The following is a 27,820-nucleotide window of genomic DNA, read 5'->3' as shown; positions in this document are numbered from 1 at the left end:
TACCGGTGTCATATGGTACTGTCGCCGATGTTCGAGACAGGATTGAGGCTTGAGGAGGCTCAGAGGCTCAACGGAGGCAGTCGTGTCTCGTGACGTGGTCTTGATATCACAACGAGCCTAGACTTGGAATAACCCAGCTGTGAGTTTGCACCTTTCGCCTTGTGAGCGACGCGGCATGCACAGGAACAATGGGGATAGTCAGAGGTTGCGCTGAGGACGCCAGATACCATACCGCACACATGTCCTCCCTAACATATGAAACTAGGCTCAACGCAGGTTATTGATTATGCTTACGGGGTCTGAACAGAAGCCAGACGTTTCAGCAGCAGCAGAGAGAGTGCAGCGAGGTGGACGCTGCACGGCGACGCGCCCCCAGAATCCTTAAACTGAGTGAGTATCTTCAGCAGCATCTGTATACGCGTCTCACTGGCATGCACTTCTGTCTACGTGCTGACCACACAACGGAATCCTGTATTAAACGCATAGCAGAATGTATAACATGATCGTTTGCTGCTGGATGTTGGAGCATTACGCGTCCGGTAATATAAGATTAATGACTCGCATCATATAAATCAGACGACACGTGTGCATCAGCTTCAGTGTAGCCGCATTACCCTTTGTGATTCGACGCTTAATTAAACGATTTATAAGCAGGTTTTGGCACACTCTCTCACTCAGCGGAAACCAGCACTCCTCGATATCACATTTGATACCGTGAATTATGGAATCAATTAAGAGAACAGTGACACTGCCTCTCGTTTATTTGTTTCCCCTCAATTAAAAGGGATTTCGATTGAAACCTTGCCGTCTGCTGTGGGAGCTGGCCTCGAGGACGCGCCTGCACTGCGCGTGCAATTCCAGTTTAATCTTGCGAGATTATTTCCAGAGTGCAGCGGGGATTGGCGGGACAATACCCACGGGAGCAACGAATTACTCGTGTTAAATAAGAGGTCGACCGCTGCGGGCCATAACATATCATGCATTCGCGCTACACATCAAATATGTGAGCCGGGAAAAAAATTGTGTTTAAACTGGCATACTTGACAAATACATTAGCCTATCATTTCATTTACGTTTTAAAATTCATACCGGCCAGGCCGGGTCAAAATCTATTCTGCTAACCTGTTGTATGTCTCATAATATCTGATTCAACCGCCGCAGTAAAAGCAGATTGAGCTCCTGTCTGAAAAAAAAGGCGCAGTACTTCAATGATGATGTATAATTTGGACACGAGACGAGTCAATAAACGCACTGAACAGGTTAGGGCGGCACACGTAGAGATTTATTGTCGTTCTTGCCAGATAAAATGTAAAAGTCTAAACAGAGCACTAATGACTTTGAATCATTTCATATAGCCTGTATTTCTTTCGTGAATGTTCTAAGTGAATGAACTGTTAGTTTAGCTACCCTTATATACCATCCACTGATTCATTTTGTTAAAGGTGACCTTACACACAGACAGTTTCACCCAATCTCATTTTAATCTTGAGTATCTATAAAGCAATATTGCATCCTTCATATCTCCCAAAAGTCTTTAGTTTGATCATATTTATAAAGGAAAGATACAGGTTGCCGATTCTCGCCGAAAAAAGCCGGCGCTTCTGGAGCTGCGCCGTGGGCAGAGCTAGAGGGTTGTGACTGCGAGCACTTGACATTTGATCCAGTTTCACTTACTGTCTGCAGTTCCGAATCATGACCGGGATCTTATATAGCTGGGACCGCTGCAACTATCATTATCAAACGATGTGTAAATCCAGCCTCGAACTCGAACAAACACACTTGCGAAACTCTGTTGCTGCCCCGAAAAAAACTAACTGAATCCACTGTTTATGTAATGCTGTTTTCTTTGGGAAGCTGAACAAGGTTATCTTTCCCTTACAAACAAAAACAAACTTCTTTGGAGACATTCTTCCCGGGCGAGTCGACATGTGTTCATGTGCGTGCTCTTCTGGGAGAAATGCCCATATAAGGAATTCCACTCTTCATTACGCAATGAAGAGACACAGTTGAAAAAAACTTTCCGAAACTTGTAAGAAGCTCAGAATTGTGTGTTTGCCACAAAAATACTCTGTTATATGTTCAAATCTGGAAACTTTGGCCATGCTTAAAATGAGAATCCAACTGTTTAATAGTTTAAATAACTCTGAATGCATGAAACAGCATTAGACCACCACTTTAACTTGATTTCTTAAGGCTGATTTATACTTCTGTGTCGAAACTATGCTGTAGCTACATTGTAGATTGTCTGTAGTACTTGCAGGCTATGACGTAGCCTCACGTGCACCTCTTCAAAAATGTCTGCACGTCAAATCTACACTGACCGTAAGGGCTGTGGTTGGTCTGCTAGTACCCCTCCCTCTATATGTATTTGAGTTTTGTGTGTGTGTTTTGCACTTTACATTTTAACCTTCTTATTTAAAGTAAAACAAAGCAAAGAACAAGTGTCTTAACATTTATTATAAAATGTATGATGACATCACTTTGTTGTTCGTGACAAATAGTTTTTCTGTCATGGTATGTTACAAGTCCTTGTGGAGATTGAAAAAATGCCATCTTGTGCTCTTCCATTGTCATCTCTTTTTTTGTCATTTTAAATAAATTATCTGTTCTTTGACATTTATTTGCTGCCGTCACTACTGACGCTTCTCCGACAAGCTGCTTCTTTGGCTTTTGCCATGGTCTGCGGGTTACACAAGTAACATGCCCATGGACACTGCAGACTAGTGGTTTGCATGTATTCTGCACATAGATGCGGACAACGACGGAGAAGTATAAATGAAAACCAACGCACAGCCTACAGTGTAGAGGCTACGGCGTATGTCCGATGCAGAAGTATAAATCAGCCTTTAGTGCGTGACAGCATTCCTGACTGACTACAATACTAGCCAATAGCATTCGAGTGCGGCTTGTGAAAAAGAGCATATCATTGTTCAAATTTACTGAATGAACACGCCTCCTATACTGAACAATTTGCCGTTTTGAATCAGATCATCTCAGTTCTGAACTTTTTTCGTAAATGTGTTAATGTGAATCATTATCATTCAGAAAAGCCATATAAAGGATTCAGAACTCTTTCTGGGGTATCTAAGTAAATTTTTAGACACAAATTTTAATAAAGCATAGCCTTTCGGTCACAAAGGTGATTTTTCCGTAACTAAATGTTTCATTGATTTACTCATAACAGGCCCTGCTCCAGAATCAAATCACAGAGGGTGCTTTAATATATAAGATGTATACAGGTGCTGGTCATATAGTTAGAATATCATCAAAAAGTTTATTTATTTCACTAATTCCATTCAAAAAATGAAACTTGTATATTATATTCATTCATTAAACACAGACTGATATATTTCAAATGTTTATTTCTTTTAATTTTGATGATTATAACTGACAACTAAGGAAAATCCCAAATTCAGTTTCTCAGAAAATTTGAATATTACTTAAGACCAATACAAAGAAAGTATTTTTATAAATCTTGGCCAACTGAAAAGTATGCAACATAAAAAGAATGAGCATGTACTGCACTAAATACTTCGTTGGGGCTCCTTTTGTCTGAATTACTGCAGCAATGCAGCGTGGCATGGAGTCGATCAGTCTGTGGCACTGCTCAGGTGTTATGAGAGCTCAGGTTGCTCTGATAGTAGCCTTCAGCTCTTCTGCATTCTTGGGTCTGGCATATCGCATCTTCTTCTTCACAATACCCCATAGATTTTCTATTGGGTTAAGGTCAGGTGCGTTTGCTGGCCAATTAAGAACAGGGATACCATGGTTCTTAAACCAGGGACTGGTAGCTTTGGCACTGTGTGCAGGTGCCAAGTCCTGTTGGAAAATTAAATCTGCATCTCCATAAAGTTGGTCAGCAGCAGGAAGCATGAAGCCTGAAACCCATTTCTTGCATAAGTCTGTGGGGTAGTGGTTCTTGAAGCACTGACTCCAGCTGCAGTCCACTCTTTGTGCTCTTTGAATCTCCCCCACATTTTTGAATGGGCTTTGTTTTACAATCCTCTCCAGGATGCAGTTATCCCTATTGCTTGTACACTTTTTTTCTACTACATCTTTTCCGTCCCTTCGCCACTCTATTAATGTGCTTAGACACAGAGCTCTGTGAACAGCCAGCATCTTTTGCAATGACTTTTGTGTCTTGCCCTCCTTGTGCAAGGTGTTTGTGGTCGTCTTTTGGACAACGGTCAAGTCAGCAGTCTTCCCCATGATTGTACAGAACTTGACTGAGAGACCATGTCTTCAATATTTTCACAATATTCAAATTTTCTGAGATACTGAATTTGGGATTTTCCTTAGTTGTTAGTTATAATCATCAAAATTAATAGAAATAAACATTTGAAATATATCAGTCTGTGTGTAATGAATGGATATAATATACAAGTTTCACTTTTCGAATGGAACTAGTGAAATAAATCAACTTTTTGATGATATTCTAATTATATGACCAGCACCTGTATATATATATTAGTGGTGTCTGTTCATAATTACTAAAACGCTGTCAGTCATCTTCAGTTTATAGCATTCTCACAAAGATAGTCTGTTGCGTCTACAATTCGTGATAATGAGATGATTCGTGCTGAACACAATAACTCAACAAAAACTCTAAGGATCTGAGCATTGAGTGGATTCTAACTTAAATGCGTCTGATTCAAGAAATCAACAGATATGTCTGTGATTGGCTACATTGCTCAACACAGCAAAAACAATTTGAAATGGAGATCGGTATCCAGAGTGCAGACCATAATGCACTGTATAGTTTGTCAAATCTGCAATAAAATGCCATTATTACAGCTTTAACTGAGGGTTCTACTGATTTCGTTTGAGGGTGCTATAGCAGAAATCCCTGTAGAACTAGGCCTGACTCATAACACAAACCCCTGGTTGACACCTGCTGGCTACAAATCTGAATGAACCTTTTTATGAACGGATTTAGAAAAATCCAATGATTTAGTGTTGGTGATTTAATTTATTCACTGGAATGAATTAAATCACCATTTCTTGTGTAGAGGGAAGGCTTGTCAATGTACCTGTCGTACAAGAGAGATGAAGGTTCAGAGTGTGTCAAGTGTGTGAGTTTGTGAGAGTGGCTGCAGAGAATCAGACCATCAGGGCCAAACTGCTCAGTAATATGAGCTTCCTGTTGATTGGTGGAGACTGGAACAGATATGAAGTCCCAACTATGAGCATTTGGAGTTTGGAGTCCGGAGGGGTAAATAACTATTTTATATTTAGATTGATTTATTTTTTGTACAAAGAGGCAAGAAGTCTGAACTGGTTTGAATCTCTGTTATAACAGGTTGTAATACATAAGTTCATCTTTAAAATTGACAACTGTCAAATGTAATCTTTTAGAAAAGCATTATGTTCAGTTCTTCTGTTCTGGAAACCTCTTACATGAATCACACACCTTGTTTTGTCACATCTGAAATGTGGTTCTGCTGTACTCAATTTCCTGAACCTCTTGTTTATCCTGGGGTGGCCTACAAAGTGAACAGAGCCTTCAGATTTTCAGAGAAGCGTCAGAGATTTGCTGTAGGTCTGTGACGGTGTGATAAGGCCCTGCAGGCAGACATCCATTAAACGTGAGGCTCTGCCTGATGATACTGTGAACTGTAGAGGAGTTCCTTCTCTCAGCCTTATCGTGGAGCAGATGATTGGTCATAGCTTCTCACAGGAGGAAACATACAGCCTATATCTGACCTTGAACATATGTGTGTGTGCATATCCATGTCTGTGTCTGCAGGGCTTTTAGACCCGCAATATCTTCCAGAAGAGCATTTGAAACCAAATCCTAATAATTTTCCCCAATTAAATCACCTATAGTTACAGATTGTGAGGGTGAATGTTTGCTGACTTGCCTTGAGAGTTATGTCGTGTGGAAGAGACCCTTTCTGATCAAACCAGTATGATTCAGCTACTAACAAAACTACATTTCAACAGCCTCTTAGCGAGAGGTCAAGCGGTCCTTGTCTCTTCCAAACAAAGGTCGTGAGGCCAGGAATCTCTGGTGACCTTAAAATGTGGTATTTTGAGTCATTGTGTTTAGTTTCTCTTACAGTTCAGAGGCTTTTGCACATTTTTTCTAATTAATTGAACAGGTTTTTAAAATCATATAAGAAAAAAAAAATCAAAATCACAAATACTATTAGTAGGCTATATAAATAATAACATTATAAAAACAATGCTTAAGAAACAAATAATATAATTTGGTGAAACATTACATTTAACGAATGGATGAAGAGGTTTTGTTTTTATTTTTATTTATTTAAACTGAGTTAAATATGATGTTGGTTTAAAAGATTAGTTCACTGTTAAAAAACAAAACAATTTCCTGATAATTTACTCACCCTTATGTCATCCAAGATGTTCTTGTCTTTCTTTTTTAAGTCAAAAACAAATGAAGGTTTCGGAACTAACCGTGTGTGACTTTTCCAGCGTGATTACATAATGCATGAAGACACACATTCGCATGGTTGTAAATTAATGCTAGAAAAGTATATAAATGTGCTTATTTTTTAGAAAATGAAATTGTTTTGCTAGATAAGACCCTTATTCCTCAGCTGGGACCGTGTAGAGCCCTTTGAACCCGCATTACAAATGCAGTTTGGACCTTCAACCCGTTGGCCAAAATTGAAGTCCACTATATGGAGAAAAATCCTGGAATGTTTTCCTTAAAAATCTTAATTTCTTTTCGACTGAAGGAAGAAAGATGTATGTTGCTAATGTGTTGCTAATATATTATGAGTTTTTTTTTTTGTGTTTTTTTTTTTTCAAATGCTATATGGTTAAAAGGGTGTACTGGGTGGTTCTTAGGGAACCTTTAGATGGTTACTAGGAGGTTGCTTACTGCTCCAGGTCGAAACAGCTGACCCTTAAGTTTGATCATTATATATGACTCCCTCAATTGGATATTTTTCTTCATTTTTATTCTTACTAACCAAAAGTAATTGTTATTTCTCTTCCTCTTGGTAGGAGACAAAACAAAATACAGTGACCCCTAGAGCCACAGTGCAGAACAGATATCAAAACATGTAACAGACAAATACAAGACAGGCAGTCCAGTGGACAGTGAAGCTGTAAATATGGACACACACTGCAGCTGTTCTCTGAAGCATTAGCTGTTAGTGCTGTAGGATGAAATAGTAGCAGTACAGCTGTAACTAATAGTATCAACAGTCAATTATTCTTACTTCTTTAACAAGTTATAATCTTAGAACAAAGCAGTAATGTAAAGTTAGCGCTGAGGAGTTTGGCTTTTAGGATGTGTTTGTTTTAAACTCAAGAAAAGATGACAGAGGACACCCTGTTTTACTGCTTGTTTGCGAATAAATCATTTACAGTACATCCCTCACGCTTACATGCTTCTCAGAGGAGACTTCAGGGCTGTTCACACATACAGAGATTTACACCAACAAAGCAGCAGGAAGTCATTCATTTTCAGAGAGAGTTGTTGATTTCTGATGACCCGAACGTCAGTGACAGAAGTTGAGTGGAGTGCGATGCGGTCACAACTTCCATTGAAAGAGCTGATAGTAATTTGCCCACTACAGTTATGAATACAGCATATGAACGGTTATTCGAATTTTTTTTTTTGTTAGATTATATTAATTTGTTGTTATAATTTTTGCAGTGTAGCCTATACGTCTCATCTTATACCCATTCCCCATTCATGCTGATGTAGAATGGACAGAAAGAGAAGGAAAAGAGTGAAAAGGGGAAAAACAAGAGGGGGAGGAGGCGAGAGAGTCATGTCTCGGGGGTTTGGGGGGACGTGCCAGTTTCTCTCTGAAATCTAGGGCTTCAGAGTAATTAAAACATGCCATTCCCCAATCTCTCTCTGTTACTCTTTCTTCTACCCTGTTCCTGAACTCCTTACAAACTGACATGCTCTTTATTTCTCTGGGGAAGTAATTGACTGGAAAAAAGAAGCAGGTATCTGACATGGAGATGGAGACCTGCCATAGTTTTTTTTTTTCTTAAGAAACAAGATTCATTTCACACACATGCAACCCATAAAATAAATGAAATACAGAGATAAATATTAAATAAAAAAATATTAATCATGTGCTTTTGACCTGAAGTGACTGGAGTCTGGACATGCTGAGGCTTCGTGGAGGACTCGAGAGACCTGTAAGCTTTTGTTGTTTGATATTGCATTTCTGCAATTGCATTCAACAACCGCTAGGGAGCAGTAGTTTAATCATTGGATTTGTATAAGTGTATTAAAGGTACAGTTTACCGAAAATAATTTTGTCATCATTTACTCACTCTCGTGTCGTTCCGAAACTTTATATGTTTCATTTCAATAAATAAGATAATTAGAAGAATCAAACAGGTGTAGGGAAATAATTACTATGAAAGTTTGATTACCACCATTCCTAAAAAAGAACCACATGAGGGTGAGTAAATTATGACAACATTTTCATTTTTAGGTGAACTATCCCTTTAAGTATGTTGGATGTGTTTGGCTGGTTAGCATAGCCCCTGCTATATATCATATATATCATAAATAAACTAGTCTCAATAAGGATATTTCCTCAACATAAATACTGTTAATAATTCATTACATTATAGATGTTTTATATTCACCAATATTAATTTTTTTTTATTTTTATTATTATTCATTGATGAGTATATTTAAAATTTACTAGTAGGCCTAATTTCTGAGTGAAAATTGTTTGTACAACCAGTTTTTTTTAGATATCACATAGTTTTTGATGTTTTATTTTTATTAATTTAGACAAAATAATACAATTGCTGTCTGTTACGTTCAGAAATTCAGACTTTAATCAATAAACCCTGTTCGTCATTTCATCTCCTGCATTCTGTGGCTTCACAGCGTCTTCTGTCAACCTCTCAGTCAGATAGAAGACTTTTAGTGAGCTGGTTTTGGTCTCAGCCAAAACTCTGCAAGCTGGTTTTGGATACCAGACAAAACTGATATCTTCTGATGGGATCTTGTACAAAGTCTGGATCTAATTTCCAGGCGTTGAGACACAATCCAACATCGTACCTGCAATAATTGTCTGCTATATCATGAAAATGATTATGTAGGCCTACTATATAAATATTTATGATTTGAAAGTTACACAGGTCAGTATCAGCCAGAATTTTAATATTGCTGCATCTCTAATTATATATATAATCTGTATTCATTATAAGTTTTTAAAAACATGTTACACATTTTTACTGGCTAAATTCAATTATACTTTAGTCATGAAGTTGTTTGTATGTAATAATTTCTTGTACTAATAGACCAAGACTTCTGTTAGTAGCATTCAAGTCTAGAGGGGTTGTTTCAGTGTTTCATTTAAAAAATGTGTGGTGGACTGAAAGTCTCCAATTAAGAGTGAACAGGATGTTTTCGTTTTGCTTGGTCACATTATTTAAATCTGAAATGGTAATCATTTTAAGGGGATTGTCTTGGGTATCCTAAAAAATAGCGCAGCATTAGCTGATTTGACCAATTAAATAGGATTTTGTCTTGCTCTAATGAGTTGGTTTTCAGAAAGGCAAATTAATCAGTCTGAGAATAAAGACAGGGACTCAGTATCAGAGACAGGCTCTGCTTCTTCCCAAACAGTATCTGTGTAATTACACCGGAAACAATCTCTTTACTGTTTAATTAGCCCAGCGAAGACAAGATGTAGATTTAGCCACAAACTCCTCACACTTGCCAAGTTCGACTTGGTCCAGAAAGTGTGATGGAAGATTAACTGTACTATTTTTGAGAGATAGTTGTATTTGAACTTTGACAGATCACATATGTGTGTGCATATATATGTTTCTGAACTGACTAAAAGAGCCTGAGTCTCATAAACAACATTAGCTCTGGTCCACATTGCAGCTTATTCTGGCCAAGAACCGCCCACTTAAGACAGGAGCAAACCAACATGTATTGATTAAACCGCAGTAATAGTGCCGTCTTAGTTGCAGACTAGAAAAATTTTTTTTTTATAATTGATGGCTGTTATTAATGGAAAGACTCAATGTAGTTAGCCATAAATCACACTGAAATTCAGCTCATGTTCTGTAGGTGAAGAATATGGCAATATGTCAGAAATTTTAGCATCTATAATACCTTTGATTGGGTTTATGTAACAGTCTAGTTTAGTCACATATTCACATGTGCTAAACAGCACCTGCTGACAGTGACTGGGACTATTTTATTCACCCAGCTCACGCTTGCCTTGGTCTCTGAATGAAAAACATCATTATAGGGAATGACTTCACAAATCAGTAGGAGTAACATGTGATTCGGCCATTCAGTGGGGTGAAACAGTCACATCAAGCTCCATCTGGCCTCAGACTAATGATGTGCTCATGACAGAACAATCCCTGATGGAGTGCTGGTTTCAGCATTGTCCTCGCCCCTTCTTTCCCCTAAGCACACAGGACAACATACAAGTTTGCAATATGAAGGATTGTTTTGCTTTTGTGTAAATAGTTGACATTTAGCAAATTCTTTATATCTGAATCATGACAAAACTCTTCAATAATTTTTTTTTTGTCCTAGCTACAAACATGGTGTGACAGGATATTTTGATGAGTGTTTGGTGTGTATTTTTGCTGCATCAAGCTGGCAAGCCCCGCCCACTGTGACATCTCATTGGTCCAAATTCTTCCTGCTCATACAGAGATCTTTATGCGCCAGTCCACATTTACTGCGGCGTTGGTTGGTACTGTAGAAGTATTTTTTTTCATTCATTTTTACCATAGGGTTTTAAAAAAGTCTTTGTAATAGCATTATAAGCCATGAACCAGGGTAAATTACAACAATACAAACTTTTATTTAAACTTTTATTTAAAAAAAAAAAACTGGACACAAAAGTATAAGACACTACAGGTTTAGTGAAGGAAAGAACTACCAATCCCATGAAGCATTGCGCATAACAGTTCGATAAAAAAAATGAAAATTTGTGAAATATAAAACTATTCATTTAAATGTAATTTTATCTATAGAAACAGTAGCTACATTTTAAGTTTATTACAAAATATGCAAAAAATATATAAATATTAAAGTATTCTGAGGACGTAGGGATTTTGTCAGTTTGCTGGCTGCAACTCTCTGATTGATTGGTGGAATCGTTTTGCACAGAATCTTGGGTAATGTAATTTTTCCTCCACATTTTCCTTTTTTCTAAAAAAGTGCAAATAATGCAAACAGATGGCTTCAACAAAAGCATATGCCAACAATTAACAACCTCAGAGCTCACAACAGGTCTGTTAGAGGTTTATACATTATCGTTAATAAAATAATTATCCTATGGAGAAAATTAAGCTCATTGTCACACTTTACTGCACATCAGTTATGTCCTGATTGATTGTGATTGTCTCACAATGCAAAGCAGTTTCATGTTCAATGCAGACAGACAGTGAAAACTGTTTGCATCAGACCTAGTTAGGATAGTGCTCTGTGGCTGAAGGGCATTATGGAGATGATGATTTTTGTAACTCTGCCGTTCATCAGGTACTTTCAAAGGTGATTTGGAAACTAGAAACCAAGAAAGCTCAATTCATAAGCCGTTAGGCTGCCACCAGCAAATTCTGTCATACCACTGCAACCTGAATAAGCAGCTCATGAGCAAAATTTAGATTCACCTCCTATTAAAATCACAGTTGGATTTATTACGGTATTTAGCGTTTCAATATCCATGTCTGTTTATTTTGAGTAATTCAAATTGTGTTAAAAACAGGCAATCTAGAGAAAGAGAGAAGCTTTCAGTTGTTTTGCATTTAATTTTTCTGTAGGCATTAAAGATATGAGAAGAATGTCATTGCCAATAATGAGATTTGAAATATGCCTTGGGCACTTGGGGACAAATTTTGAGTAAAACATCTCTTATTCTATGATTGAATATTAGCAATGGATATGTTCCTTGAAAAACTCTATTACCTCAGAATACCTATTATTAGTTGTTTTAAATGCCAAACCTTGACCCTTTGAACCAACCAACTAATCAGTTAAAGCACAGTCACATTTGCCATGTTTCAGCAAAATTGCTGACAAAATAAGATCCATTATTGTCAGTAGTGCAATGATGTATGGAGCACAGCTCTTAAATGAGTCACATTCAAACCAAGCAGATTTCTGCTGGTCAACAGCCCAGTGTAGCAAACCTGCCAAATCTGCATTGGGAAATCTTTGTCCTCACAAGAAATTGCAGACTATGTGGATTCTTACATGAAATCAGGGAAGGCACCATATTTAACTGAAAACGGATGTTAACAAGGCTGTGAGGGATAGGCTTTCAGTCTTTCTTGCACTGTGTCTTAGATCATGTAAAAATAATTGTCAATACTGTTTTATGGAGGTTTTTTTCTGAAAGCTTTTTTGGACAGATGATTCATCAGCTAAACAATTGGCAACAGTATAATCCACTGAACACACTGTGAGTGTACTTTTATCCCTCATTGCCTTGTTTTCATCCTGTCAAAAATTCAATATGGCACTACACTGACTAAAGTCTGTTGAAAAGACTGAATTAATTTGCAGACCGGTAAATGTGATCACACCTTTAGTCGGTTAAAATGTGCGTGAGAATTCAAAAGGAACCACATGAAGGACTCAAGCTGTTCAGAAACCAAGCTGCAAACACCTAAAACTGTGTCCCTGCTCACCCACTGAGGAGATCCCATTTAAACAGATCATTAAAACCATGATGCACCACAAGAGTTGGGATGGAAAGATGGAGAAAGTGAAGGTGAGAGACAGCGATAGCTTCATTAACACTAAATACACAAAAATGTTGGGAGATATGGTGCTAGCCTATACCAACAACACTACATCAGGTTACTCTAAGCATATGTGCACATTAATGAAGGTTTTTTTTTATCCCCCAGTGTTTATTTATTTAAAGCAATTAAATAAATAAGCTCAAACAATCATGACTAGTTTGTTCTGGTCAGAGTGATTAAATTAGGATTTATTTGGCTCCAGTTGGGATCCTATTATAATATTCCAAAATATCTGGAATGTCTGGATACATGCCTTAGCCTAACACAGCAGTTTTCCTTATTGAGCTGGCAGCATTTGACAAACACAGTCTCTGTTTTCTGTGTATAAACAGGGAGTCAGTGAATGATGGATCCATTCATTAATCTTCAGGCATGTTCTTTCATTGATGCATACTCAAGAGACCCGTATACAGTTTAAAAGAGGTCACCAGGAATTCAAGTGCAACTCAGGGCAAGTATGCATGCGCACTATTCTTCTGACAACCATTGTAGTAAAAAGACCGTGTTTCAGACTGACAAAGAGCAAGACACAATAGAAGAGATTTTTCCCCTAGCATTGTCCTGGTATTTCAACACTTGCTGTTGTTTGCTTGTGAAGTATTTTTAGCTCTTATCATGACTCACTTCCCTTTGATAGTTCTAAACCAAGAGCCCAAACAATTAAAACAGGGCTAATTCCTTATCTGACAAAATCCACATACTTCATCTCATGCATGATGCCTGCAAGGTGTAAGACAGAAAAAGCCATCGAATTCCTTGTACCGCCACTAGCTGTACAAGTCTTCACGTTGAAAAATAAAGGCTGGATTGTGTGTGCAAACAAAAGGTGACTGAACAATTCAGTACTTGGATGACCATGTGGTCTGTTGAAAGCGCTATATAAATGCAGTCCATTTACCATTTACTTGTTCTCCTTTCAAATGCATTGGCCCATTCAGAAGATTTCTGATGTAATGGAGAACATTGGACAATCGGAGAAGTGTACGCAATAATGTAATCAAGTAGACTGTACTACATTTGCTTCACATGGGTTCAATTCAATGCAGCTGTTCCAGCTATTCCTGCACAGTCATCAGCGATGTCCCTTATAGAAACAAGAAGAGCATATGTATGTGTTTGTATGTAAAAAATTCTAAATGATTTATTATAATCTATTCAGTATTAAAGGTACATAATGTGTGTGTGTGCATATATATATATATATATATATATATATATATATATATATATATATCTATCTATCTCTCTCTCTCTCTCTCTCTCTATATATATATATATATATATATATATATATATATATATATATATGTTTGTATATGTAATGCGTAAAACATTTATAGAATTTCAGATTGTAATGCATAATACTTTATTGCAATGTAGCAAATGTGTGTTCATGTTAATTTCTCTGCTAATTCAAGCTTGGCACATTAAGATGCACAGTAGGAGGTTGGACATTGTTGCCATTAGTTTCTACATGCTCATCATGGATTGCCAGGGGCCTCCAAAGCCTCAAGCTGTGTGTCCTGACTCTGTCAGATGAAGTTTAACAATCAGGCACAAGCTGACCACATTGGCCCCTGGCGCATTTAGCAGTAGCTGAACACTTTGACCCCTGGGCCCCACAACACTTTCAGTGTGAGCTTACTATAATGGGACCCTGCTAATATTTTAGTCATCTAATGTTAGTCTACTAAATCAAGTGTTCTTAAAAACAATGTCATTTAACAGTTGGCCATGAGTGTACTGTCATCTAGAAAGCAAAATATAGTGTTTTTTCCTAGCAGTGCAACTGTTAAGAAAGGGGCTTTAAAGTGAAATGTGAAAGCTCAGCCTTTCAGCAACTGCATTTACTGTCATTTTGTTCGCAGCGACAGACAGGTGAGGTACCTGATGCTCATGAATCTTTGCATGAAAAGTGAAAAATGCCCCCCAGTCAGAAACAAATGATTCCACACAAACGCTGAGTGACAGTCAGTGGGCAGAAAATGACACACAGTGGGAGAGAAGAGAGAGAGACCTGCAGGAGACACACATAAGGAGAAAGACAAACTAAAAGTACAAGAGCGGGACAGAGAGAGAACAAGAGAAAGTGTTGGGGAGACTCTCTCTTTCTCTGTCATTCATTCACACTTTAGAGAATGGCTGCAGGGAGGAATGGAAGTATGATTCGCTTTTGTTATCCATCTGATGGGTGAAAAGGCTCGTTTAACAAAGCAAAGGAACTAATTCTAGCACCTTCACTTTTCTCTTTCAGATCTTGTGGGCGGTGTTTGAGAGTGTGCGTGCATATGTGTGTGCGTGTGTGAGGGCGAGCGTGAAAGTGTGTGTGTTGGCACTTCCACATGGCCTCCATGCAGGACGGGGTGAACTTCTCTGCTCATCCCTACGGCAAAGTACTGCTGCTGGGGGCCATCGCCGCCGCCTCAGCCTTCGTTGTCACCATCCTCATCGTCGTGCTATGTGTGGGCTGCCAGAGGTGAGTTGCAAACACAAGCACATTTGCTCATTTATACTGCTTGCCCTCTTTGGTTGGTTGGAGTTTCTTTGATGGTTAATTTATTTAGATTCATATTCTTCTTGTTTAAACCCCAAACCTTAAATGCATAACTCATCCTGCTTTTGTGTTGCAGACATAAAAACCTTTAATCATGCAGCTCATTGATGAGAGGCTTACGATTTTTCCTGGTGTACAAAAAATACGAAACAGGTCAAATTGGCGAAAGACTTCCATAGACTTACCCTGAAGGATTAACCCCAATATTAATAGAAATCATCTAAAAATGCATAAGTATTCACCGCCCCCCCCCCTCCAACAACAACACCACAGAAATCAACAACATACCAACACTCCGGTAAACTCATAAATATAATATTGATAATTTTGCTGTTTCATACACTACCGTTCAGAAGTTTATGGTCTGTTTTTTTTTTTTTTTTTGAATGTTTCTGAAAGAAGTCTCTTATGTTCACTGTAAAGTACAGTAAATTATATTGTTAAGTATTATTACATTTTTAAATTTGTATGTATTTTAAAATGTAATTCATCATCTATATGGCAAAGATGAATTTTGACAAATCATTACTCCAGTCTTCAGTAATGATCTTTCAGAAACCATTCTAATAAGCTGATCTGGAGCTTAAGGATCAGTTCTTATTATCAATACAAAAAACATTTTTTTATTTATATTTTTTGTGGACACTGTGTTTTTCAGGATTCTTTGATGAATAGAAATTCAAAAGAACATAATTGATTTGTAAAACAAATGTAGTTTGTCTTTAATAAAAACTAATCTTACTGACCATAAACTTTTAAACAGTAGTGTACATATACAAATAACACTCAAATTGAGGATAATACCTAGGATAAAATATGACATATATTTTATCAATATTTTAAGTTAATATGCAGAAGTCTTTTTTTAATAGGCATTCTCTCAGAACACTAACAACTGCACAAAAAAGTGCTAAACTCTCAGAACACCATCGCAAACGCATAGGAACACCCTGAAAAACTCCCATAACACTCTATGAGTTTTGCACAGGCAAACACCACTGAGGTTTTCTTGGAATTCTGTATACAGTTGACAATATTTTATGTATTTTCATTCTGTGCTAAAGACATTTTTTTCTCCCAGCCCATTGCATTCAATAAATTATAAAATTTGTAGATCTTAACTTCTGAGACAGGCTTTACTTTAGTACAGTATTTCTCAATTGAGAAAAAATGGCATCTATTGGCAGAGATTTTGACTAGCATGTTCACACTGAGCTAGTATTCCCATACTTGTAACAGTGTGCTTTGCACTGGAATCTTCATATTGTTAACATCTCAGTAAATGCTCCTTTAATATGAAGCTACATATCCCACTGCTGCCGTGTGTGTGTTCCAGGATGAAAGCCAGAGATCACCTGTCTTCACCCGTCACTGTCACTAAGGCCTTTAATAGAGCTTATTCAAAAATGTCATTGAAGTTCACCCACGCCACTTTCATGCTTACTGCGTAATGGTGGGGACGTCATTTTGACATGGCAGTGATGTTTAAATAGGAAGTGGCTGTTTTTCTTTTCTTTTCCATCTCTGTCTCTCTTGTTCCACTGATGATAGCACAGAGCACACTGTGTGAATGCTAATGTCTCATTTTGTCAAAGCACATGATGCATCTGGTAGTGGGAGGACAAAGAAAAGGTATTAGAGGAACGAGAGATGGAGGTGAAGAAAGACAAGAACAAGGGTTGAAGGAAATACAGTAAAAGAAAGACATTGCAGGAAAAAAATTAATGGAACAATTAGAGAAGATGTTGGAGGTATTGTCAGTTTTCCTACTAGATATTAATACTAATAAAGGTATTAAAGGTCAAACTTACTGGAAAAAATATTTATAGCTTGCAAATGAATACTAAACACTACAGTCAAAGGTAAACTCAATAGTTCACTAATAAATTAATAAAGCTGATACAGTTCACAAAACCAGTTGGAATGATTAGTTGACGAATCAGTTCTCAGAAGGTGCGTTTCCATTACAGATTGCAAACTTGTGCGAGATTATGTAACGTATTTTCCGGACTATACGTCGCACTTTTTTTCATAGTTTGGCTGGTTCTGCAACTTACAGTCAGGTGCGACTTATTTATCAGTTAATTTGACATGAACCGAGAGAAATGAACCAAGAGAAATGAACCAATAGAAAACATTACCGTCTACAGCCGCGAGAGGGCGCTCTATGCGGTTCAGTGCTCCTGTAGTCTACACTGAAAACACAGAGCGTAGTAACGTATATTGGGAGGTTTACATTTATTGCAGCCACTAGCCACGATCTTTAATAGAAAGGAGTCATAGGTGTCTATCTTTAGCAAAGCAGTGTGGAAAGCTGCTTCTGCAATGTGCCTCGGCCAGGCTGGTATAAAAACCAGAATTGACTAGAATGGCCACAGTCAGCTCCGCCGTAATGCACTGCAGACCTATGCTGCGTAAATAAGGGCTCCCGTCACAGTTTAGCTCCAACCCTAATCAAACACACCTGATCCAACTAATCAAGGTCTTCAGTATCACTAGAAACTTCCAAGTAGCTGTGATTTTGGGCTGGTTGGAGCTAAACTCTGCAGAGCTGTAGCGCTCCAGGAATTGAGTTTGAGACCACTGCATTAAAGAATGACCATGTGATTTTGACGTATGCCAGATGACCTGTAAATGCAGAGAAAAAACAATTAATAAAGAAATATTAAACTTCCTTAAAAACCCACTTTATGCGAGCATGAAAACTTTTTTTATGATATACGAGAGTTTTTGCAAAATTGACATTTCCATTGGCCATATTTTCAATACACACTTTCAATTTGTGGAATTTGTAGGGTAACGAAAGCACATCTAGAAACTATTTTTTTGCAATTCTTCTTGACAGTGTCAATCTAACAGGAAGCGGGTGGGGAAGAGAGAGATGGCATTGGTTAAGGTCGATTCAAACTTGGGACACCTGAAGCACAACTGTAAACAGACCACTGATGGGGAATATTATAAATTGTGCTTTGTCATGCAAAGCAATGAAATAGTGTGTTAGTAGTACTAAGGGCCACTTTTATGATGCTTTTGCATCATTTCTGAAGCTTGAAATCTCCCATTTATTGTAACTACATAGTAAATCAGAATTTTTATTTGATTGAACTGTTACTTTCAAGGCTAAATTCATGCTTATATGGTCAATCTTCCTCACGGACCTTCCACATCATTTATCAAATTAATTAGATCTGAAATATACAGCATAGAATATTTACTAATTGGTTTAAGAAGCCATTCGTGTATACTATATATTTATTTATTTAAATTCAGAAGGCTAGATGTTCTTGTGTGATATTATACTAATGTTTTTTATTCGGTTATGTCTTAAAAAACGAATATCAGTGATTCATGAGAATCTCAGAAACAGCTTTAGTACTTTACAAAATCTACTTTGTATCAATTTCACTCTGCTAGATGGCAGATTTCAGATAACTACACTGTTCCTGTAATCTTATCAAAGAAATGCAAGCAATCAGAAGGGAACGACTGACATGTTTTTTTCAAGAATAAACAGATGTCTGGTCAAATTTGGCCGAACATTCCAGGCAGTGGGTCTGGATTAGTGCCCTGTGTATGTGTGAGAGAGGCAAGTTTAGATTCTTAAAACACTAAGAGACATGACTGTGCACTTGTCTTCTCGTGAAGAAAATAATCCTCAGCATCCATTTATCTATTTTAGTGGTGTTTGAATTGTATTATGTTGATTATTTGATTGATTTTCTTTGTGGCAACACTGTTGCGCCGCAGTTACTAAGGCCTGTTAATCATCCAGTGAAAGCCGTCTGTTGTTTCAAATGCCAATCTGGACTCATTTCGAGGACAGTGCATCTTGAAAGCACTTGCACGGTTACTTCTGATCAAATGACTTCACTGAAACAGTTTATAAAAAATCAGCTGCCTTGAATCCTTCGAGTAGCCTAATTAAATTGAAATGTGCATTTTCTTTCTGCACAAGATAAACAGTTGGAGCTACTAGAGTAAATTGAATCAGGGGCTCAAATGAGTCAGCGCATTCAGTCTTCATAAATCACTGAATAAACGGAGCATTTGAAGTTTGAACCTAATGTTTTAAAATGTTTGATTTGGAACAGCCTGGTTTAAATCTCGCTGATTGTGTCTTGCAGGAAGGGGAAGACGCACAATGGCCCTGGAGAGGAGAGGAAGCACAGGCTCATGGACATGGTGAGCATTTTTAAGTCTCTTCTCGTCTGCTGCATTTTTTTCCATTTTCTCATTGGGTGTCATTCACTAATAATTGCACACAGCACAGCCATTTCTCAGACATATCTTCAGCCAATAAGTTACAAATTATCTGTTAGTATGTACACACACTATATATAACCTATTTCTGTTTAGTTTGGGTTTAGTTCTGTCAGTTGGTGTTTGCCTCTCAAAAATGCCTTTCATTCTCAACAAGACTCTCAACTTGTTTTGATTTATTTAAATCCACATTTTCAGCAGTCATTACTGCAGTCTTCAGTGCCACATGATCATTTAACATGCTGATTTGGTGCTCTGGAAAATGTCAAAATATGTTCAAAACAGACGTTTCACATATGTTAGATTTTTCAGGATTCTTTGAATAAGATGGAAAGTACAACATTTGTTTTAAATAGAACTCTTCTGTAACATTCTAAATTTCTTTACGGTGTCACTTTTGAGCAATTTAGCATGTCCTTGGGGACTAAAAGTATTCATTTCTTAAAAAAACAAAATCCTAGTGAACCCAAACTTTTGTATTTATATAAGCAGAGAAAAAGGATAACCTAAAGTAATCTTCATAGAGAAACCTTATTGATAAATCACAATTTCTGCATGAAAACATTCACACATAGGTTTTTATGCACAATTACGTGTGTACTCATTGCTAGTGAGTGAAACCCATTCTTATTCTTCTAAATCTTTTTCTCTGTATTTTCTAAGGAACCCAGGTGTGGGCTCAGTTCCATGTCAGTTCAAGCAGTTCATGGTTTTGTTTCAGGATTTAAATTCTTCCCTAACACTAGTTTTCAAGTAACAAATTGAAGGCTCCTCCTGAATTTAATTAATCTTCTTAATCGGCTCATTGGAAATAGATCTGACCTAAACTTTGAATATATCTCTTAAGCTTTGAATCTAAAACAAAAGGATTTGGCCGATTTCACTATTTTAGCATCCCTTGACACTTTATCGTAGATGTTTTACCATGATTTACCTTGGATATCAAGCAGTGAGAGTGAGAATAGAAATAACATACGACAATAAGAAGTAATTATTTCAGACATTAATCCATTAATATTGCCATGTACTCGCTTGACCCAACAATATGCCCAATGTAGGCTGGATAGGAAAATTGAAATTTTAGTTGTATTGTTTATGCTGCTTTATTTGAATAGATTTTAAGACGTTTATCTGTGCATCTGTTTTCAGAGTATACTGCGACAGTCCAAGCTGACCTCCATCAGTAAGTCAGACACCAAGCTTCATGAGATGAACAGACTCAACTGCAATGGCAAGAGTATGTACTGTACAATCACATCTCTTAAAGCTTAGTCTCTAGTTCCTCACATATACCTGCAGTTTGGAGGGAAGGTCTGAGCATGGTACCAGCTATGTTCCATAGGGGCTATTAGTAGATATCTATCTATATCTACAGTGATTGGCATGTGTCTTCTGCCCTTTGCCTCTGCAGTTTCGAGCAATTATTTTGTCTCTTTGAAAAAACCCCAATGTTTTTGTCTCTCAGATTTTAGTTTATATCATGTTGCTCTCCGTAGAATCTTCTAAGAAGAACCGGCCGGCCAGCATGGATCTACTCCTACTTCCTAGCCGTCGCTCAAACTCCGACCTGCGTTCTCAGGGCCGCCAGCTGCCTCAGATCCCCCCTGGTGAAGATGGGGAACACACGTATGCCGAGGTGGGCCGCCGCTCTTCTCCCACTCGCGGTTCTGAGGATACCCGCTATGGTGTTGGAGGTCGAGCTGGAGAGACGGACACACCCGCCCCACCGGCGGTCCCTGCTAATACCCCTGCTCCACCAGATCCTGATGGGGACTGCTTGGATAGTGGGATTCCAGAGCCAGAGACCCTCCCCCAAGTGGTAAACACGCCCCCTCAACCGCAGGAAACAGTGGAGTACGCCTGCATTAGAAAGGTCCGGAAAGTGGACAAAGCAGCACAGAAGAGGGACAATGGGACAGACACTGAGGAGGGGCTCGGACAACAACGACACAGCAGTGGGGACATTCGACATGCCCCGCCCACTCACCCAGCCCAACCTCCAACACATCCACACAGTCAGAAGATACCTCGGAAAAACATGGAGGCCTTCAATCTTCCATCTTTCCCTAAGGTATCTATCTATCTATCTATCTATCTATGCTTTTCCACTGCTTTTCCCCTGCAGCTTAGTATGTCTTTAGAGTGGGTGGAATTATTCACGTCGTTATGGTTGCGCAACCTCTACTGCCGCGACTCCTGAAAAACTTTTTCATTTCGCGTCACACCAGCAAGCTCTCACTGTACTTCCTCAACAGACAATGAAATTTGAAAATGTCAGTTTTTTGGTTGTTAAATAAAGTTGCGCTTATTCAAAATAGTTGCGTTCGATCCTTTGCTGGCTGTTCTTGATTTAAATCTAGCGGTTCTGTTGTGTTTGTGTCACAAGTTCAGTGACGCAGGTAGTGACGATTCTCTCCAGGCCAATCCGTGATCAGCAGAGTTTACATGTCACGTTTTGGTAATGGTACGGTTCGATTGAAACCTCAACCGAGGTGGTACTGAAAAAAGTTCCAGGTACCAGGTACTGTACCCAGTGGAATCGATCTATCTATCATCTATAAGACCTATAAAGCTTTCAAAACTTTTTTCAAAACCTTCAAACAAGATTGACATTCAAAGATTATCATTTATAAACATTTTTGTTAAAAATGACAATCTTATAGTCAGCACCTATAGCATCCTGGGCAGTGCACTGATATATAATGCCATGGCACTTCGAGCTACCCAAGTTCAATTCCCGGCTCATGGAGCTTTACAATTTGGATGTAAATTTGTATCCTCTTTGGTGCCTCAATTCAAATTTAATTCAAATTCTGTAATTCCTAAACAGTAATTTAAAGTGTATTTTCAATTCAATTCTGAATGGCGCACTTCTTTCCATACATTCAGCGTTTGTGTAATTCAGTATTTCATAGCAACAGCAGGGATTTAGCTGAGGCTACAAATGTAAAAAGCACTACTGTGGTGCTTGAGAACATTGTGGCTGATGGAAACTATTTGTCCTTTCATGACTACTAAAAGCCTCCGACTCACTGTAATTTGCAATTGTGCTTTTATATTGTGTCTTAAAATGGAACATATTATAAATAGAAGCATGCTGGAAATGGCTTCCCCTATTTTTGTGTGCTTCAGCACTAGTGTGGACTTGCAACTAAAGCGGATCTGCAATTAAGTACATTGCAAGTGTACTTCATTATTTTCTCAGTGAGAACACTGTCCAAATCAATGATACTTGCGAGCGTTTAGTGGTCCGTCCACAGCATTCAGGGTGTTGCACACTCACGGGCGCTTTACTATGAGGATGATGCAACCAACGGAAACACGGAGTAAAACCTCTCAAAAACCCAGGCAAACAGCGAGACCCAGAAAATGGGCCAGTCCTAATGGAAGACACAGTGAATTGCTATGGTGAACGAAAGAAGCTACAACAATAGGCTAATCCCTGCCTTAAAAATGGCACTGTGACACACCCCACTGCCCACCTTCCGTTTCTCCTGCATAACAATGAGAAGAAAATGCACAGCAAGCATCAGCCTGTTCCCTTAAACCCGAGTAGAGGAAACACATTGAGCTCAATATCACCAGATGCAGAAGATGGTTAGACATGAGGGCAGGCATTAAGAGGGTGGACAGTAGCCTGATTGTGCTACATAGTCTTATTTTCAGGGAGATGAATTTTTAACTGACTGTTAAAAAGCATTCTGTAAGTCTGTGTAATATTTTATCAAACTATCATCTAACTTTCTATTAATCCATAATCAAAGGTGAATTTTTTCAATATAATAAAAGTAAATTATTGAAATCGGTTCATTTACAAAACCAGTCTGAATTCTTACAAATCGAACTCATCCAGTTCTTCGATGTGACATTTATGAGTGACCAATACTTAAATTTACTTCAAGAAGACTGAATATTGTTGACTGAAAATTTGATGGTATTTTCATGCTGCTTTTGCACTTTTGAAGCTTCCATTTCGAACGCTCCTTTAGTCTTACTGATTTTAAACAACATGAGGGTGAGTAAATGATGACAGAATTAATTTTATGGGTAAACCATTCGTTGGAGTGCCCTGGGAGTGCATTGTTGATGCTGTTCTACACAGCTCTATTCTCCAGTGTATATTGTTTAAGATGGACCCTTAAAAGGTCATTTAATATTTATTCTAGTCAATTGTGTTTTAATATATCAGGAGGCAGTGTTTATGGGAAATGGAGAACAGTACATATGGAAACCTCCGGAAGAGGATGAGATCATCTTCCAGCACAAGCAGATGGGTATTCTGAGCTCCCATGCAGGAGAGAATATGGCAGCATCTGCAGCAGGGGTGAGTGTGCATTTCGTTTTCCACAGTCCTGAGACACATCCTCTATTTCTCATTCTATGCAGTCAAAATGTCTTCTACATTCTTAAAACATAATCTGTGAATGATCCCAGAGTTCTTCCTTGCCTATAAACACTAGTTAATCAGAAGCAGCTGTAAACCCACAAATGTGTATTCTTAATAGGCCGGATTGTTTTTGTTGCATATCAGACAGCGGGAACTGGAAAAGCAAACTTTTGGAGTATCAGATATATACACAGATTTTCCACTCATGAATATGTTTACTATGGTTTATCTCTCTATTATCATGTAGATCACAGAGATGTATTCGAAAGTCTGCAAACCGGGCAAAAAGAAGCGAGGCATGCCTGGCTCGCCCACTTCCACGAGGGACATCAGCGGCTTTAGGACCTTAGCTCGGGGTGACCGCGGTGATCGTGATGGGGGTTTCAGTGTGGTAGTCAAACCCCAAACTTGGGCCCCGCAGGAGGGCAAAGGCACAAGAGCGCCACCTGGCTGTATGGAAGACCACTGCTACGAAGCCATCAGCACTGAGGAAACAGAACTGGCTTACGATACCATGGAGGGTGGGGGAGGCTGGAGGCGTGACAGGCCTCCACCCAATGCCAGTGCCACCTTGCGGCCCAAACGGAAGCGACCCCAGCAACCTTTGCAACAACCACCGCCACCTCCTCCACCCCCCCAGCAGACCCCTAAACTGCAGCATCCCCCAGCCAAAACAATGCTGATTCCCGGGGAGAGCCTGTACGAGAGCATCCCTGACCTGAAGCAGAGCTCGGCCAACTCCAGCACAACCACCATCTTTACTTTTAATGACGGTATGGAGATGTATGTCACTGGCCTGTAGAGGGTGCTCTGGGGAAGGGAACTTTCCTCTCTTGGGTCTTGAATCTTGAATGGGGACACGTAAGCGTGTCTTAACCCAATGGGATACGCACATTGTGCCACTGCTATATATTTTAGTTGTGCATTTATTCAGTTTTGTAAGTCTAGTTAAAGGTCAGTATTCTCGCAGCACAAAACGATAGAATGCTTATGTGAAAATCCAACCTAGTCATATGGCTCCATAGCGAAGAAGAAAAATAATCACCAGCCACGACATATCACAAGAGACACAACATATCACACCTGACAGTAGCATTCCTATAGAGGAAATTCTTGTTTTTTTGTCATTACATGCTGTACTTAAAGGGATAATCCCCCTAAAATGAACATTTTGTCATTAATCACTTCCCCCACATGCCGTTCCAAACCCGTAAAAGCTCAGTTCGTCTTCGGAAAAAAATTGAAGATATTTTGGATGAAAACCTGAAGGCTTGAGACTGTTCCATAGACTGCCAAGTAAATAACAGTGCCAATAGGTCCATAAAAGGTATAAAAAGTTGTTGTCAGAATACTCCATCTGCCATCAGATGAGCAATCTGGGTAATATGAAGTGACGGGAACACTTTTTGTAAGCGAAGAAAACAAAAATAATGACTTTATTCAATAATTCCTTTGTCAATGGTCTCTTCTGTGTCACTCCATATCACTGTGCTGTGTGTGCTCTTCTGTGTCCTCTGCGCCAAAAAGATGTGCTGTTTTGTTTAAAATCAAAGCTAAATAAATAAAATAATTGTTTTTCTTTTTTCCTCACTTACAAAAAGTGTTCCCATTTCATATAACCAAGATTGCACGTCTGATGGCAGATGGAGTATTCTGACGACTACTTTTTATACCTTTTATAGACCTTGACACTGTTATTTACTAGGCAGTCTAAGGGATAGGTTTTCATCCAAAATATCTTAAATACTGAATAATCACAATGCTTTAATGGGTTTGGAACAACATGGGGATAAGTGATAAATTACAAAATTGTCATTTTGGGGAGGCGTAACCCTTTAAGGACAAAGTGACCATTGGAATTGCAGGTCAAACTTGTGCCTAGAAAATCCCAAAGTAGAATAAAATAGAGCACAAGTCTATTACAAATGTTACTTGTTAAGAAGCACAGTTTAATTGTGTTCCCGTGGCCCTCTGAAAAGAAGAAAAATTATAATTTGGTAGATGCCCTCAGCAAAGTACAAGTTTAAAAAAAATTAATATACAGAAAGTGAACATTAATAGAAAGCCAATCAAAATATAATATATTGACAAAAGCCTTTATTTAATCTGTTCATAGAAGAGTTGATCCTATTTTAAAATGACTAAACGCTATCTATTGCCCAAAAGCTTTAGGAAACACATGGTCCTATTTTTGTAAAGTCAAAGCCTCTATTTAAGTAAAAAAAATTAATCATAATTTTAGAGCCAAAAAAAAGATTCTAATTTGATTGGTCAAACAGATCCTATACGCCAAGGAAGTATTTTCTTATTAAGCACAAAAATCCTTTGCGTAGCATGTTGTCTATCTGAGACAGTGCCCTTCTGAAATTGAAGAGTACTAGATTTTTAAAAATCTGTTAAAATATTTGATGGTAAATTGCAATTGTCAATAAATCAAGATCATGGAGAGAATTAGCAAAAGCTCAGGGACAGTGAACAACAATATGAAATAATTGCACACAAAACATTATGACATTTCTCACAAGAGACCCCAAATGTCTTTTAATGTTATTTTCTTGTTTTGGTCATACATCATTTAAAACTGTCACATACGTCACCACAGCACTTCAATGCGGTAGAGTAAGTGTTTTTCTTTGTCAATACTGTTTATGCACTTTGCCTGATTAAAAAAGATGCATGCTTTCAAGAAAAAATACCCTTGTAAAGGGATAAAAAAAAGAAAAGAAAGAAAAGTAAAACTAGCACTGTCCTGTGGTGTCAGAGAATGGTTTATTTCTTGCTGTTGTCGGTGGATTGTTTGATTTATATGCCTTTTTCTTCATATGAGAAAAAGCGAAAAGTGAATCGCATCAGGACTGAGGGAGACCAATGAGGACTCGAGGAGGACTCTCTTAAAAAATACTGGACAGTTAGGAATAAAACCCAATTGGTCAGAATAAATGTATTATAGACAACCCCTTTCCCCCATCATTTCAGAAGCAGTCAGGATGTCTATGTATGTCCAGATCAGATTGAATGGAATCACATGCATTAGAGTGTTGCAAAATCTCCTGTATTTTACGTGAAAATAACGGGAGATTTAAAAAAAGAAGGAGAAAAAAAGGGGGGGGGGTCCAATGACTAAGCAATTTAAAATTGTGTATGTCGCCCTGTAAATCTATGGGAGGGGGGTTTGGGATTTTATGGCCAGATATTGACAAGTTTCGCCAGTGGACAATGTCAAAATATTCATGATATGTGGACTAAAGCCGCTGTCTCTTGGTGTCTTTGATTCTGATGCTAATGTGATCTGGATTAAATTATCCCAAATGGCTGGAACACAAAAAAAGGGGCTCAGGTCAACTAAATATAATCAAACTGCTTGTCTAAGCCCTCGTTGCTATCAAATGTTGGTGCAATGTTGTAAATATGTTACAAGAAGAATTACAACAGAAAATGGGGGGAGGGAATGTGCTCTTGGTGTTCCTGACAGTATTTGTTTCTTTCTGGTTGTCCTTTTGGAATGATTTTTCTCTGGTGAAAAATGATCTCAGCAGTATCTCTGTGAGTTTTGATTATGTGCTTTGGGATTTTTTTGTTGTCCACATCATTTTAGCTATACTGTGTATCTCAAAGACCAGTTGAGTTTAGTGTGGCAGCTAATGTCGTGCGTTTGCTTCTCAAACAACAGGGTGGTGTGTATTAAAGCTGTGTAATTAAGTACTAATGTGCAAAAGATTGTAATGTTTTTATATCAAAATGACTATTCATAAAATGTCGGGTCAAGTTTATACTTTTTTAAATAAAGTAGCACTTCAAAAAACACAAAGCATATAACATTTACATGGTGTTTTCTCGCTCACAATTAGCCATTTATTAATTCTCTAACCACTAAGTGC

General features: G+C 38.2%; 1 protein-coding gene across 2 annotated transcripts; it reads left to right on the top strand.

Moving 5' to 3' along the window:
* si:dkey-70p6.1 (uncharacterized protein LOC570575 homolog) lies at nt 1–25,256 on the top strand. Of its 2 annotated transcripts, none has more exons than XM_052562516.1 (7): nt 1–390; nt 14,996–15,217; nt 19,420–19,477; nt 20,705–20,738; nt 21,052–21,626; nt 23,745–23,879; nt 24,190–25,256. In XM_052562516.1, exons 2-7 carry the CDS (start codon nt 15,084–15,086, stop codon nt 24,742–24,744), a joined length of 1,491 nt encoding a protein of 496 aa, XP_052418476.1. In that variant the 5' UTR covers nt 1–390; nt 14,996–15,083; the 3' UTR covers nt 24,745–25,256. The 2 variants fall into 2 exon arrangements, with proteins under 2 accessions (XP_052418476.1, XP_052418475.1); XM_052562515.1 differs by having other exon boundaries at nt 2–390; nt 20,705–20,792.
* The last annotated feature ends 2,564 nt before the right edge of the window (nt 25,257–27,820 follow it).

The sequence above is a fragment of the Carassius gibelio genome, chromosome B8 (genome assembly GCF_023724105.1).
Source record: "Carassius gibelio isolate Cgi1373 ecotype wild population from Czech Republic chromosome B8, carGib1.2-hapl.c, whole genome shotgun sequence".
Taxonomy (NCBI): domain Eukaryota; kingdom Metazoa; phylum Chordata; class Actinopteri; order Cypriniformes; family Cyprinidae; genus Carassius; species Carassius gibelio.
This window is presented reverse-complemented; position numbering and strand designations above follow the sequence as displayed.

What these genes read in the sequence shown, in the direction of transcription:
- si:dkey-70p6.1 (XM_052562515.1), top strand. Translation starts at nt 15,084, where the DNA reads ATGGCCTCCATGCAGGACGGGGTGAACTTCTCTGCTCATCCCTACGGC. An exon ending in CTATGTGTGGGCTGCCAGAG is followed by an intron (nt 15,218 to 19,419) that starts GTGAGTTGCAAA and finishes TGTGTCTTGCAG; the next exon opens with GAAGGGGAAGACGCACAATG. An exon ending in ATCTTCCATCTTTCCCTAAG is followed by an intron (nt 21,627 to 23,744) that starts GTATCTATCTAT and finishes TTAATATATCAG; the next exon opens with GAGGCAGTGTTTATGGGAAA.